Below are 12806 nucleotides of genomic sequence, written 5' to 3'. Positions count from 1 at the left end.
GTCATCATACTTCTTACGATGTCTTTTAGGGTTCGATTGCGACGCTCAACTACACCATTCTGACTGGATGTACCAGGCATGGTATATTGAGGCACAATTCCACACTCAGCAAGGTAATTCGCAAAAGGTCCTGGACATTGTTCACCTGATCCATCCTATCGACCGTAATATTCACCTCTACAGTCGGATCGGACAACTTTAATTTTCTTACCTAGTTGAAGTTCAACTTCGGCTTTGAAAATTTTGAACATGTCCAAAGATTACGATTTCTCATGAATAAGGTACAGATAGCCAAATCTGGAATAGTCATCTATGAAGCTAATAAAATATATGTGTCCATTCCAAGATGCCTTAGAGAATGATCCACAAATATCCGTATGTATTAGCTCCAAAATATCACTACAACGGCTAACCCCCTTATTCTTTTTGTTAGTGGTCTTCCCCTTGATACACTCTATGCAGACATCAAAGTCTGACATATCAAGAGAATTGAGAATTCCATGTAACATTAACCTTTCTAGACGTTGTTTGGATATATGTCCTAAACGTCTATGCCACAACATGAAAGAATTCTCATTAGTCAATTTACGTTTTGTACCTATACTAAGCATTATCATGTTGTCAACTATAGGAGTAAAGGTGTTCAATTTATAAAGCTTATCAACCAAGGAACCATTGCCAACCAACACTGAATTAAAGAAAATACTGAAAATTCCATTTCTAAATGAACAAGAATAACCTGATTTGTCCAAACAAGAAATTGAAATTAAATTCCGTCGAAAAGACGGTACAATAAATGTATTTTCTAAATCCAGAAAGACATTGGTTCCTAAACAAAGCCTAAAAACACCAATCAACTCAACTTTAGGCTTCTTTCCATTTCCTATATAGATGTATCTTTCACCATCAAGCGAAAGTCGGCTCTTGAGACAACCCTACATAGTGGCACTTATGTGAGTAGTAGCACTGGTATCTATCCACCAAGTGTTAGTGGGTACAATAGCTAGATTGACTTCTGAACTAACAAAGTTGAGAAGTTTACCTTTCTTTACACGCTAGTTGGCGTACTTGAGGCAGTCTTTCTTCATATGACCTTTCTTCTTGCAAAAGAAACAAGTGGATTTCTTATCCTGTTTCTTGTGCTCCTTATGACCATTACCTCCAGAATCTGCAGTTTGTTTTCCTTTTCCTTTGTTGTTGATCTACTTTCGTTTCTTGCTCATACTTTGAGAACTAGATGTTAAGTGTGCACTCTCAGATGTCTCAATCTTTAGTCTCCCCTCCTCTTGCACGCATTGAGCAATAACTCATTCAATGTCCACTTTTCCTTTTGAGTATTATATGATATCTTAAAAGGAGTGAACCGTGCAGGCAGAGACATCAAGACGAAATGCACTAACATACCCTCAGACATATCGAGTTTTAGTGCTTTCAGACTTGTCGCTATATTGGACATCTCCATAATGTATTCCCTTATGTTTCCTTTACCATTATACCGCATGGTTACCAACTTCGTAAGAAGTGTGGTAGTCTCGACCTTTTCATTTGAGGTGAATCGGTCTGCTAATTGGTCTAGAAAACTCTTAGCATCTTCTCCCTCTGTTATTGAGCCCTTTATTGGTGTCGGTATGGAAAGCTTCATGATACTTAGACACATACAATTTGATTTCTCCCACAGCTGAAATTTAGCCCTCTGCTCTATAGTCTAGCACTGGTCAGAGGTGCAGGGCGATCATTCCTTAATGCATAGTCTAAGTCCATGTAACCTAAGACTACGGTTACGTATTCTTTCCATTCAGTAAAATTCGAACCAGTTAGTGTTGGGATGTTATTAATGCTGGCAGTTACAGATTGCACTGAAATTAAAGAGAGAAATTTATTTAAACTCACGATTTATTTAAACACATAAAAGTGGAGTACTCTTTGGAAGAAATTGCTGAGGTGTGTTCCGAGTTGGTAAAATATAAACGAGATCATATTTATGAGTAGGTATGGAATTAACTTTCTTTGTAAATTAATAGGTATCCCTTTCATTAATCAATGAAACCAACTTTTCTTGTAAATATTTCAGTTCCTTATCTAATGACGGTCTTCTCTCAGTCATTATGGCTTCATTTCTTTCTCTGGTGACCTCTAACTGTGCTTTAACCACATTGCTCGATTCAATGGGAATACCTTGCTCTATTTCATCGAATCTTAGATGGGACAGTTCCTGGACTTTAGCCTCTTCAGTAGAATCTAATTATCTTTTGCATTTAGCAATTTCTCCTTAAACCTTTTCTAGTTCAAAATTGACAGTCTTTTGTTTTTGCATATAGCCAAATTCCACATGTTAATGATGAAACAATCAAGAATGTAAGAAATTTCAACGAAGTTATAAGCATTATCATTCTCAGTTAGAACATACAGACTATTACTACGAATTGTGCTTTATTAGCTCTCCAATCATAGGTTCCTCCAAATTTGTTCACAACTGCCATACAGGATCTTGTGTACTTGTGTTGACAAAACCTCTATTTGTGACTTCTCTGTTCTTAAATGATTTAGTTAACTATGCTTGCTTCATATCTGTTTGTCCAAGAGCATTCCAGCGGTTGAGATCAGAAAGAAACCAGAGCAATTTTATTGAATTTCTTATCTGTTTATCTTAAACCTCATACTCCATCTAAGAATTTTTTTTGAGTGATGGAAGAGGACAAGACAACCAACTAGTTGATATGATTTTAGTGTAGAAATCATTGATTGTGTAGAGGAGGCAGGATATACAGTGTGTAAGAAGTAAGTATAGATGACTGATACATAGGGAGGGCTAGAAGAAGAGCTAATACCATTGGTGATCCCTGAATTCACTCGTGCAACTTTCATATCTCTTGAGATAATATCCAAAGGTATCCCAAATTATTAATTGGAACAATGACGGCCAGTGACCTTATTTGGTTGAAAAAGGTGTTCTACAATACAGAACTATAAGTGGAAGAATTTTCTCATGGCTAGTCCTTATGGGACCATTTTAGGATAATATTCCAGAAGTACCATCCAATAATTTATTCTAATCTTATCTAAAATCATTGTTACAGCATTTAAAGTTCTACACCAATGAGCTACTGTTGTTAACCTTTGTTGTTTATATGCTCATCTTTAAACACTATCGCAGAATTATTTATTTCAATCATCATTATAAACAATTATTAGTGATCATATTATCTTGTGTTTTAATTTTTTTTTTTTTCACTTAAAGAGCTTGAGAACTTCGGCTTAAAGAAAGATGTCATAAGTCAGTTAGTAAAGGAGGTTTTGTAAAGTTTAGTAGATGATGAGTTTCAAGATGCAATATGGATTGGCTTTTGTAAGAAGGGTCTTTGCATTTATATAGATTTAACATGAATACAAAAATTGTGGATTACAAGTACATATTTTTTTTAATTGTATGAAGTTGTATCTTTTGCTAAATAGTTATATTTAAAAAAAAATTTGGATAATCATATTTTTTTGTTAGTTGATACTCATATTTTCTATTTGTAAAGTTTGTGGATACTCATATTTTCTGTTTATAAATAGACTTATCTATTTGTAGATGCTCACTCGCGCAACTTTCATATTTCATATTTTTTTATATTTTTTTAAATAACCCTTTTTAAGCTTTACAAAAGCGTCATTTTTGTAAAAAATAATAATACTTTTTAAATGTTGTAAAAGTGTTATCTTTGTAAAAATAAAGACAAAGATTTTTGAGCATTGTCTTTGAGCAGATTTTTTATAATAATGCTTTTAACAATATTTTTTCAGCTACATAGACAACGCATACAAAGCATTATCTTTTAGCTATTTTCTTGTAGGGGGGTTTGCAAATTCAAGGCTAAAATTATACCGAACCAAGTTGACTCGTATGCGAATACAACTTACGTGCATTGAATGTCGGACATGTTAGAGCAAAATTTATCCAAGTAGAACAACCAATATTTTGTCATAAGGATTCTTTTTTTTTATTGCTCAAGCGGATAACGGAGGCATTAATTATTGTTAATGACGATTTCATAACCTCTCAAATAGTAATGGTCAACCATTAAGGGCTGACAACTATCATTAAACCTTGGGCATTAAATGACCTTTACTCAGTATTCAATGCAGATGAGGGATGATGCTCTGATATAAGAAGATCATGGTCTTAAGCAAGAGAGAGACGTAGAAGAGAAAGCTAGCTATAGCAAAAAAGAGAATCTCCATCACCTTTGTTCCCCACCATGCATTTTTATTCAATAGTTTGTCCATGATAGCAATTGGGTACTTTCTCAATTTGTCATGAACAACTAGTGTTTGGTTGTATACGTAGCTTTGCCGCTGTATCCTCGGAAATGAACATTTATCATAACCTCAAAGTATAACCGGAGGAGGACGAATCTATTTTAAGGAAACTACCTGAAAGCATGTCTTGACATCTTCTTTTCTACATTCGGACTCGGGAGCCTACGCTCGGAGTTGGGAGTCAGAAGTTGATAGTCAATACTCAAAGTCAGGAGTTACCACTCAGAATTGGGAGTCTTCACTCGAAAGTCGGGTGTCTGCGCTTGAACTTGGCAGTCGAGAGTTTGCACTCAGGCATACAAGGCAGCCCAGTTTTCTAACCAACTCAGACATCTCAAGCATGTCTTCCTTTCCTACTTGGCAATCTGAGATTATTAGCTCAGATTAGCTCAACAGATAAGTTTGAATTTAGTTTTTTTTTTAATTCAGATCTCTTCCCTCTATCTCCAGCTACAAGATTGTGTAACCGTAAGAACACATCCGGCTTCGATAAAGGTCTCTGGCAATAATGAATGCGCTAAGAAAACTGTGAACACTTAAAAGAGTTAGAAGGGAGGTCAAGTCAAATCTTTGAGAAATTCCTCCAATGCTCAAGTCAGATTTTGACAAAGATTAAAATGAGATAGAAAAGAAAGTAGGTTAGTAGAAAAAAATATTGTTCGTGTACCTGCGCCCCCAATGTATGAGCACCTTTTTATATCAACTTGGGGAAAGTGGGGTAGCCCTCATTGTGTACTTCGCATGCTTTCCGCACGTTATCCTATGTCCTTGAAACGTGTCCATGTCATGTCTTGTGTGTCCGCCCACGTCTTCTGAATGCGTCGACACCATTTCCCTCACTCACTGGCCAGTTCAATTCTTCTGTCCCGAAACTTTCTCTGTCCCTCTGTCCCACGCAGTAAACGACAACATGGAATAGTGTTTCTCCTGAGAAACACGTGACACCGAAGACCAAAGAGTCAAAATCGCCGAAAACCTCTTCTGCGAGAAACCTATTCGCGACCCCGCCCTCTCTGTGCCCTAACAATCCTTCCCACGGCGTCTGTCCCGACGAAGGCCCACCGGTGCGAAATCCCGTCGTCTTCCAACTGTCGACGGTAATAGGCGGCACCATCGACAGTTGAATCCTGACGCAACCCTCTCTGGCCCTAACAGGTACTCCTTCCCACGGCGTCTGTCCCGACGAAGGCCGGCCGGTGTGAAATCTCATCGTCTTCCAACTATCAACGACCACCGGTTTCCGTGGAGGCTGCTCCCTTCTCCTTCCCACCTTCGACGGTATTAGAGAATTGACCATGAGTTTAAGCTTCTGTCTTTCTTTTTTTTCTTTTTTACTTTTTAGTAACTTATTCATCGTCTTAATCCTCACCCAACTTAGAGGTTGCATGTTACTTAGATATGGTTAAATGTATCCAACATATGAACTGTCGATGGTGCCCCCTGTTGCCGTCGACAGTTGGAAGACGATGGGATTTCGCACCGATGGGCCTTCATCGGGACAGACGCCGTGGGAAGGACTGTTATGGCACAGAGAGGGCGGCGTCGCGAACAGGTTTCTCTCAGAAGAGGTTTTCGGCGATTTTGACTCTTTGGTCTTCAGCGTCACGTGTTTCTTAAGAGAAATACTGTTTCATGTTGTCGTTGACTGCGTGGGACAGAGGGATAGAGGAAGTTTCGGGATAGAAGAATTGCACTGCTCACTGGCCCCTTTGGCTGAGTCTTCCATCGAGCTTAGCTCATGTCAGACTACAGTTCTGTGGCTATATCTCTTGGGCTGCTGGCTTAATTGGAGCTCGATCTTAAATCAGGCCTCAGTCTTGAGTTAAACTGACTTGACGCGAGCTAAATCATGAGTCGACTGATTTGACTTTGCCTTAACTTAGTCCTAAGTCCGCTACATGATCCTGTTGTCTCCATCACTTCATCAATCTATAATACTTGGCTATTTGTCCCCGGACTATGGTACCATGGTAAGACATTCAGATCGTTATCCAGATATTTACGGTTTGAATCCCAGCTACAACGTATTTGTAAATATTTTTCTTCCCAATAAAGGGCGCAACCAAAGGATGTTAGACTTATGGGCTAGCGTCATATGCACTTCCCAATTTATCCTGATGATCATTAAAAAGCTTTTATAAAACCGAATTGATCATCCAGAAATAATCATTAAAGCTAGATTATAGATTTTTTTTTTATATAATACTTGGCTACTTGTAATACTAAACAAGCCATATACAACTTTGCTTGCTGCATAAGATAATCCTACCAATCTCAAACTGATTTTCACGTGTAAAATGCTCCGGCAAAACAAAACAAAACAAAACAAAGGAAGAAAAAGCTCATTAAACTTCTCTTGATCGATTTACTCCTATCTATTTCACTTGGGCATCGTCGTTCTTCTCAATGAAATATATGCCAAGAACCTATAACCAAACGCCATGGCGATCATAACTGCGACTTCCTTAAGGCCATCGCCAAGTTCAGGAACATCTAAGGAGGGAGGAAGATGATCATACTGAACCTTTAGCAGTAGTCTGTAAGAGTGATAGTTAAACGACAGGAAACGGAGCCATGAAATAAATGCAGGAACTCTCTGCAAAAGGATTTCGACATTGTGGAGAGCATTCAGTGTGATGACCATGCAAAACCCTGTTTTCGAGTGAAACTACTTACCTTTACGAAGAATCCCCCAGCCAGCATAAAGGTCATCACTGTCACTGAAGCTAGAGTAGTTGCTTTCTTGATGTTCATTATTGAAGCACCAATAGCCAACCCTAGCCCCTGCCAATTTGATTAGTTAGCTTTCAGATCAATTGTCAGCGAGCTTGAGTCGATCGATCAGCATTTGACAGTAAAGAATACCTGAGCAGCAATGACGGTGAGAAGCACCACGAGCATGCTGAGAAAGAAGTGAGCAACACTGAGTCTTAGCCCTGCCATGAAATAGACGATTAGAATAAATATTACAGGCAGGAAGAGGTCGAGCGGAAGATCGCTTGTCGTCCTCGCTAAGAAGTATGCGCTTAGCCTGTACATGTCAACTGCTCTTTCTTTGTTCAACATTTCTCTTTCTTGCGGGAATGTGAAGATTGCTGTGAATACAGGGAAGAAGCTCCAGAAGACAGAGATGAAGAACAGCAAGCCTGCCTGAAACATTTCAATTGGTACACGGTAAAGTACTGCCCTTTTTCGCTTGATAATTGAAAAAAAAAGACAGTTTTTTTTTCTTCTTTTCTTTCAACCTGATCTTCTAAGTCTCTTAGGGTTGTAGTATTTGACTGCCACCAGAGTAATCCGAGAATCACTGCAATGGCAAGAACTTGAGTGATCCTCATCCAACTCCAATAATCATGTCCTCTTTCTTTCAAACCTCTCCAGAAGAGAATGGAGTACTGCTGCCACCAGTTTCCTCCCCAATCTCTTTTCAGAGAACAAACTGTGGCCTTCAAGTCTCTGTTTGTCGGAAGCGGAGTCAGAATCTTCTTCTTCTTCTTCTCGGCAAATTTTGTCTCATAAGCGGCCACCAGATACTGTTTCATTAATTATTTGATGCAGTAGTTAGTCCTCATTAGCTTTATCGGTTCTACTTATGGATGCAAAATCAAGTGTCTACCTCATGCACATCTTCTGCAGATAGCTTGCCTCTTGTTGTGTGCCTTCCTGATTCTTTAGATTGCAGTTTGTCCTCCAATCCTGTTGGCACTGTGACATCATTGGTGTTGCCATTTGCAAGATCTACTAAAAACTCTGCTGGGTTCATCGCTATCAGAGGAGAGAATCCAGTCGATGAGAAGTAGGGCATGGCTTTTGATGCCCTCCCAAAGTAGAACAAACTACCCTTTCCAAGCAGAATCAGCTTGTCAAATCTGTGAAAGAGTCTACTGGATGGTTGATGAATTGTCGTCACGACGGTTTTGCCAGACTGCAGCATGTCCATGGCAGGCTTCAGACGCATTGGTGAAACGAGTGTCGATAAGGGAGATCAAACAAACTACAAAAATTACCTCAGCTATCTCAGTCAATACTTGAACAACTCTAAGGGCTGTTGTTGAATCAAGACCAGATGTCGGTTCATCCAGGAACAGCAAGGATGGATTAACAAGGATCTCATTCCCAATGCAAACTCTTTTCCTCTCGCCACCTGAAACTCCTCTAATGAAGGATCCACCAACGATGGTATCTTGGCACCTGCTCATTGCTATCAATCATATCTCAGAATAACTTGAGTATGTAAAGAAATTAGGAAGACAAATATTACCTCTGAAGCCCCAGCTCAGTGATAACATTCACGGCCCTTTCTTCCTTCTGCTGTCTACTCATTGTCCTCGGAAGTCTAAGCAAAGCGGCATAAGTTAATGTTTCTCTCACGGTGAGATGTGCAAATAGAACATCATCCTGGGTGACGAACCCAATCCTGAAAATTGATTGATCCTATAACATTCTTGATTTGATGAAAACAAGTGTGTTTTTACTGTAAGAAGAGAACTGTTTACCTGCCCTTTAGGGACTTGGAATATGGTTCATCATTATATGTGATAGATCCTTGAACGATATTAGCAGTAGTTCTTCCAGCAAGGAGGCTGAGAAGAGTAGTTTTCCCACTGCCTGAAGGCCCCATTACGGCCAAGAGTTCTCCAGGCCTAGCTGAACCTGTAATTCCTTGGAGAATATCTTTCTCAGTGCTACTGGCTATTCTTTTCAGAAGTACTTTGTATCCAACATCAGTAAACTGCAAAATAAATACAAAAAACAACATAAAGTTGGCACCATATCTGCATAATTGATGTATTATTTTCTTCTTGGATCTCTAGGAAGTGTTTCAGCATTGCCTTCAGATGTATTGGATAAGTTGGCCCTGCCATCATCCTTTCCCCAGTTTGTTCAGTCTCTAGATCAGTTCCTGCAAACCAAGAAAGAGAAAGACTAAAGGACTCTAAGAATCAGATAAGCCAAGAAGATATTTTACAGTGCACTAAATGCAGAAACAGGAAAAGAAGACGAAAAATAAGAGAGATATAAAATATAACCAGTCATGTCTGATAGATTTAAGGAAGAAGCTAGGAGAGTAGTTAAGGAGACATAAATGGTACCTGGATCTTGAAAAAGGAGTGGGTGGTGAGGAAGATAAACAGATAATGGAAAGCCAAGCTTTGGTGCCCACAAAGTTCTTGATCACCTCCTTTTATACACATGCCACCTGCATCCAAAGGTTCATAATGTCGTATGAGGGAGGGAATTGGAGAGACTAACTAATGAAAAAAGTATTTTCCACATTTTAGCAGATGAACACAAGATCGTTATAGATTCTTCTGTAATTCAGGATAAAACAATGTTATGACTATAACTGTTGAAACTTATGTCGCTTAAGCAAGGTTAAAAATTTTGAGCCATGCCAAAGTTTTTGATTTTTGACTGGAACAATGCATTTTAGCATTGTGTGAATATTTGGATGCATAGTACCAATAATGGATTAAAGTTGAAGATGAAAAAAGAATTGTCTGTGCCGACATTGATTTAGAACTTATACTATGTGGGATATAACATCCTGCTAAATTATCAAAACTTGATGTATTCAAAGAGTCCCTTTCTTTATCTCCTTCCTTATTCAACCTCCAACCAAAATTATCGAGATTTTAAATATTGAAATCAAGTGGTGTCAAATTCGGTGATTTACTAGAATGAAACGTTTCGAGCATTTCAAACCATGTGCCTAAGTGTGATTTACTCTATGATGGAAATTTGGTTGAAAATAGGGACAGGGCTCGATGTGCATAGCTTGTAGCGTAGTGTATTAGGTACAGGGGCAACAGCTGGTCTTTAATGATACGAGGGTAAATAAGATATTGGAGAGACAATCATAGTATTATCACTATTCTTCATACTGCAGGATGGGATTTTGATGGAGTGAAAATTCCAAGAAATTTGGAATAAATTCTTGATCCAATAGATGAGATAGATGACGAAATTGTCTGTTGTCTCAATTAATATGTGGCGTTGATCATGCCTTCATCACCTACATCGATGTCTAAGTCAAAAGACGATTGATGAGAATAGCTATATAACAAACTGACAAACACAGAATGGCTCTTTAGTCAACACACAGTGTGTTTAGTGTTTGACAAGTTCAGAGTTGGATGTCCATAAAACACACGGCAATTTTGTTGTATTTCACACTACAGTCTAATCAAACTATTGGATCAAAGGTCATACGATTAATCCAAAAGAGTAAATAAATGGATGTGGAAATTTTATCTTATCAAACAGTAGTAATTATCAGTTGGAAATGTGAACGAAAAAAAAAATAAAAAAATTATGAATGAGAACATTTAGTTTCACGTTGAAAGTTTTAAGGTATAATAGTTGATTTATAATATATCACAAGTATTGAAGTTATAAATATATACATAGGGAGAGACTCTCTTTCACGTGCACCCCTGTGCTGACGTATCTTGGCTGGCCTTTATTCAGTAATTTATTGGTATTTGTTGCTACGAAAGGTCGGAGCTCTTGTATAAGGAGGCATATAAGTAAATTCCTTCATTCCCTCATCTTCCACTTGGGAGCACTCAATAGCTCGATTGGCTAGACTCGATACCTCAAGACCAACTTTCCACTTAGAGTTGGGAAGTATTTGGGCTACTTGGAACTTGCGGCACTCGAAAACACCGCTTGGACAAAGAAGCGGATTGGTCTAAGTCCAGACTCACAGTTTGAGATTATCAGCTTATATTATAGGAGACTAAATTTTGATTATGTAATTGAAAATCAGTAAATCTCCCTTATAACTCCAGGGACAATTTCCGATAGTGTGGAATAAGTTCCCACATTATCTTGAGATTGAGTGTTACTCCATTATTGTCCATCTTCCATGGGTTGGATGAGCTTGCCAAACACTAAGTTTGCGCTAATTCTTAGCTTACTAGGGCATCTCAATAGGTTGTGCTTAAGATGAGAACATCATCTCTGAAAAATTTGTTCCACAGCGTTCTTGAATCCAAATTTCAACTTATCTTGTGCAGCTAAAGTGCCCCAAACCAGAGTTGACAAATAGCCTAATGCATAACAATCTCTTGGATACATCCTCAAACTCTAGAAGAAAAACTCCTTTAACTCTAAGAATCATCAACAAATTATCAAACCACATAGCTAAAGTTTCTAAATATCCAAATCACATACTTAAATTTCAAAATTGCTAAACTACATACCACATACTTATTTTATCCCTCTTTATTGTTCCTAATAGATTGCTACAATGTATCAATAAATAGGGAATGATTTTACGATCCTAAACTCTAAATTTTAAAATATATTTTGTGTTAAAAAATTATTGTTCATAATATATTAGGTGAAATTGATGTTTGAGGGTATGAATATAATCAGGTAAACTAGATGAACACATAGGATTTGGTTCCATGTCATTCCGAACTCTCTATGTCCATCAGCCGATTTTGATCAGTTTTAGACAAAATCGACAGATGAATCTAGAGGGCTCGAAATGATATGAAACTAGGTTTTGTATGTTCGCATAGTTCTCCTGATTATATTCATATCCTCAAATATTATTTGACTTGATATATTGAGAACAATGATTTTTTTTAACACGAATAAGATTTTTTGGATATATTCGTATTTAAAAAAATCACTGTTCTTAATATAATATGTCAAATTGATGTTTGAGAGCATGAATAGAATCAAAAAAAATAGAGGAACACATAAAATCTAGTTCCATGTCATTTTGAGCTATTTAGATCTATCAATCGATTTTGACCGAACCCTGCTGATGAACATAGAGAGCTCTGAATGAAACCATATCTTATGTGTTTGTCTAGTTCTCCTGATTATATTTATACCTTCAAATATCAATTTGATCTACTATATTGAGAGTAGTAAATTTTTGAATATAAATCAGATTTTTTAATCGATTGCTACATGGTAGCAATATAAAGTTATTATGATAGTAATTTTAATTGAGTGCATTAATATAACAATTGATTATTTTAAAAAAAAAAATGATCGATGCATGTTCAAAAAGTTATTGCTCTCAATATAGTGTGTCACATTGATATTTGAGGGCATGAATATAATTTCATATCATTTTGAGCTTTCTAGGTCTATCCATCAGTTTCGATCAAGATCGGCTGATAGACCTCAGAATGATATGGAACTAGATTTTATATATTTGTGTAATTCTCCTGATTATATTTATACTTTTAAACATCAATTTAACATAATATATCGAGAACATTAATTTTTTTGAACGCAAATCGAATATATATATATCAATTGTCATATTGTAGTAATTGATTGAGATAAATGTGAAGGGAAAATGAGTATAAGATATGTAATTTAGTAATTCTAAAATTTGAGTGAGTGATTTGAATAATTGGATTTGGGTATTTTGAAACTTTTGGTTCGGTAATTTATCAGAGAATTATATTTCAAGTGCATGAATAATAGGTCACTTTTCGAATAGTTTTAGTGCAACTACAGTAGACGAACGC

At 37.2% G+C, this 12806-nt stretch overlaps 1 protein-coding gene across 3 annotated transcripts; it reads right to left on the bottom strand.

Annotated features, from left to right (window-relative positions):
- Positions 1–6465: 6465 nt before the first annotated feature.
- On the bottom strand, positions 6466–9674 carry LOC122029056 (ABC transporter G family member 22-like). Of its 3 annotated transcripts, XM_042588024.1 has the most exons (11): positions 9396–9673; positions 9135–9205; positions 8799–9034; positions 8564–8719; positions 8310–8493; positions 7919–8227; positions 7548–7835; positions 7340–7452; positions 7168–7238; positions 6979–7086; positions 6716–6898 (listed from the first exon to the last, which is right to left on the bottom strand). In XM_042588024.1, the coding sequence occupies exons 2-11, from the start codon at positions 9168–9170 to the stop codon at positions 6855–6857; spliced, it is 1545 nt and encodes a 514-aa protein (XP_042443958.1). In that variant the 5' UTR covers positions 9171–9205; positions 9396–9673; the 3' UTR covers positions 6716–6854. The 3 variants fall into 3 exon arrangements, with proteins under 3 accessions (XP_042443951.1, XP_042443958.1, XP_042443962.1); XM_042588017.1 differs by having other exon boundaries at positions 6466–6898; positions 7168–7452; positions 9396–9674; XM_042588028.1 differs by having other exon boundaries at positions 6755–7086; positions 9396–9674.
- Between the last annotated feature and the right edge of the window lie 3132 nt (positions 9675–12806).

This window comes from Zingiber officinale, chromosome 1A (genome assembly GCF_018446385.1).
Source record: "Zingiber officinale cultivar Zhangliang chromosome 1A, Zo_v1.1, whole genome shotgun sequence".
NCBI classification, from domain to species: domain Eukaryota; kingdom Viridiplantae; phylum Streptophyta; class Magnoliopsida; order Zingiberales; family Zingiberaceae; genus Zingiber; species Zingiber officinale.
Note: the sequence above shows the minus strand (reverse complement) of the source record. Positions and strands in the feature narration are given on the sequence as shown.

Excerpts from the sequence above, each read along its gene's own strand:
- LOC122029056 (XM_042588017.1), bottom strand. The coding sequence starts at position 9,170 with ATGATGGCAGGGCCAACTTATCCAATACATCTGAAG. Across the intron at positions 8,720-8,798 it reads TCCAAGTCCCTAAAGGGCAG|GATTGGGTTCGTCACCCAGG; the intron begins GTAAACAGTTCT and ends ATCAATTTTCAG. Across the intron at positions 6,899-6,978 it reads CTGGGGGATTCTTCGTAAAG|AGAGTTCCTGCATTTATTTC; the intron begins GTAAGTAGTTTC and ends ATCCTTTTGCAG.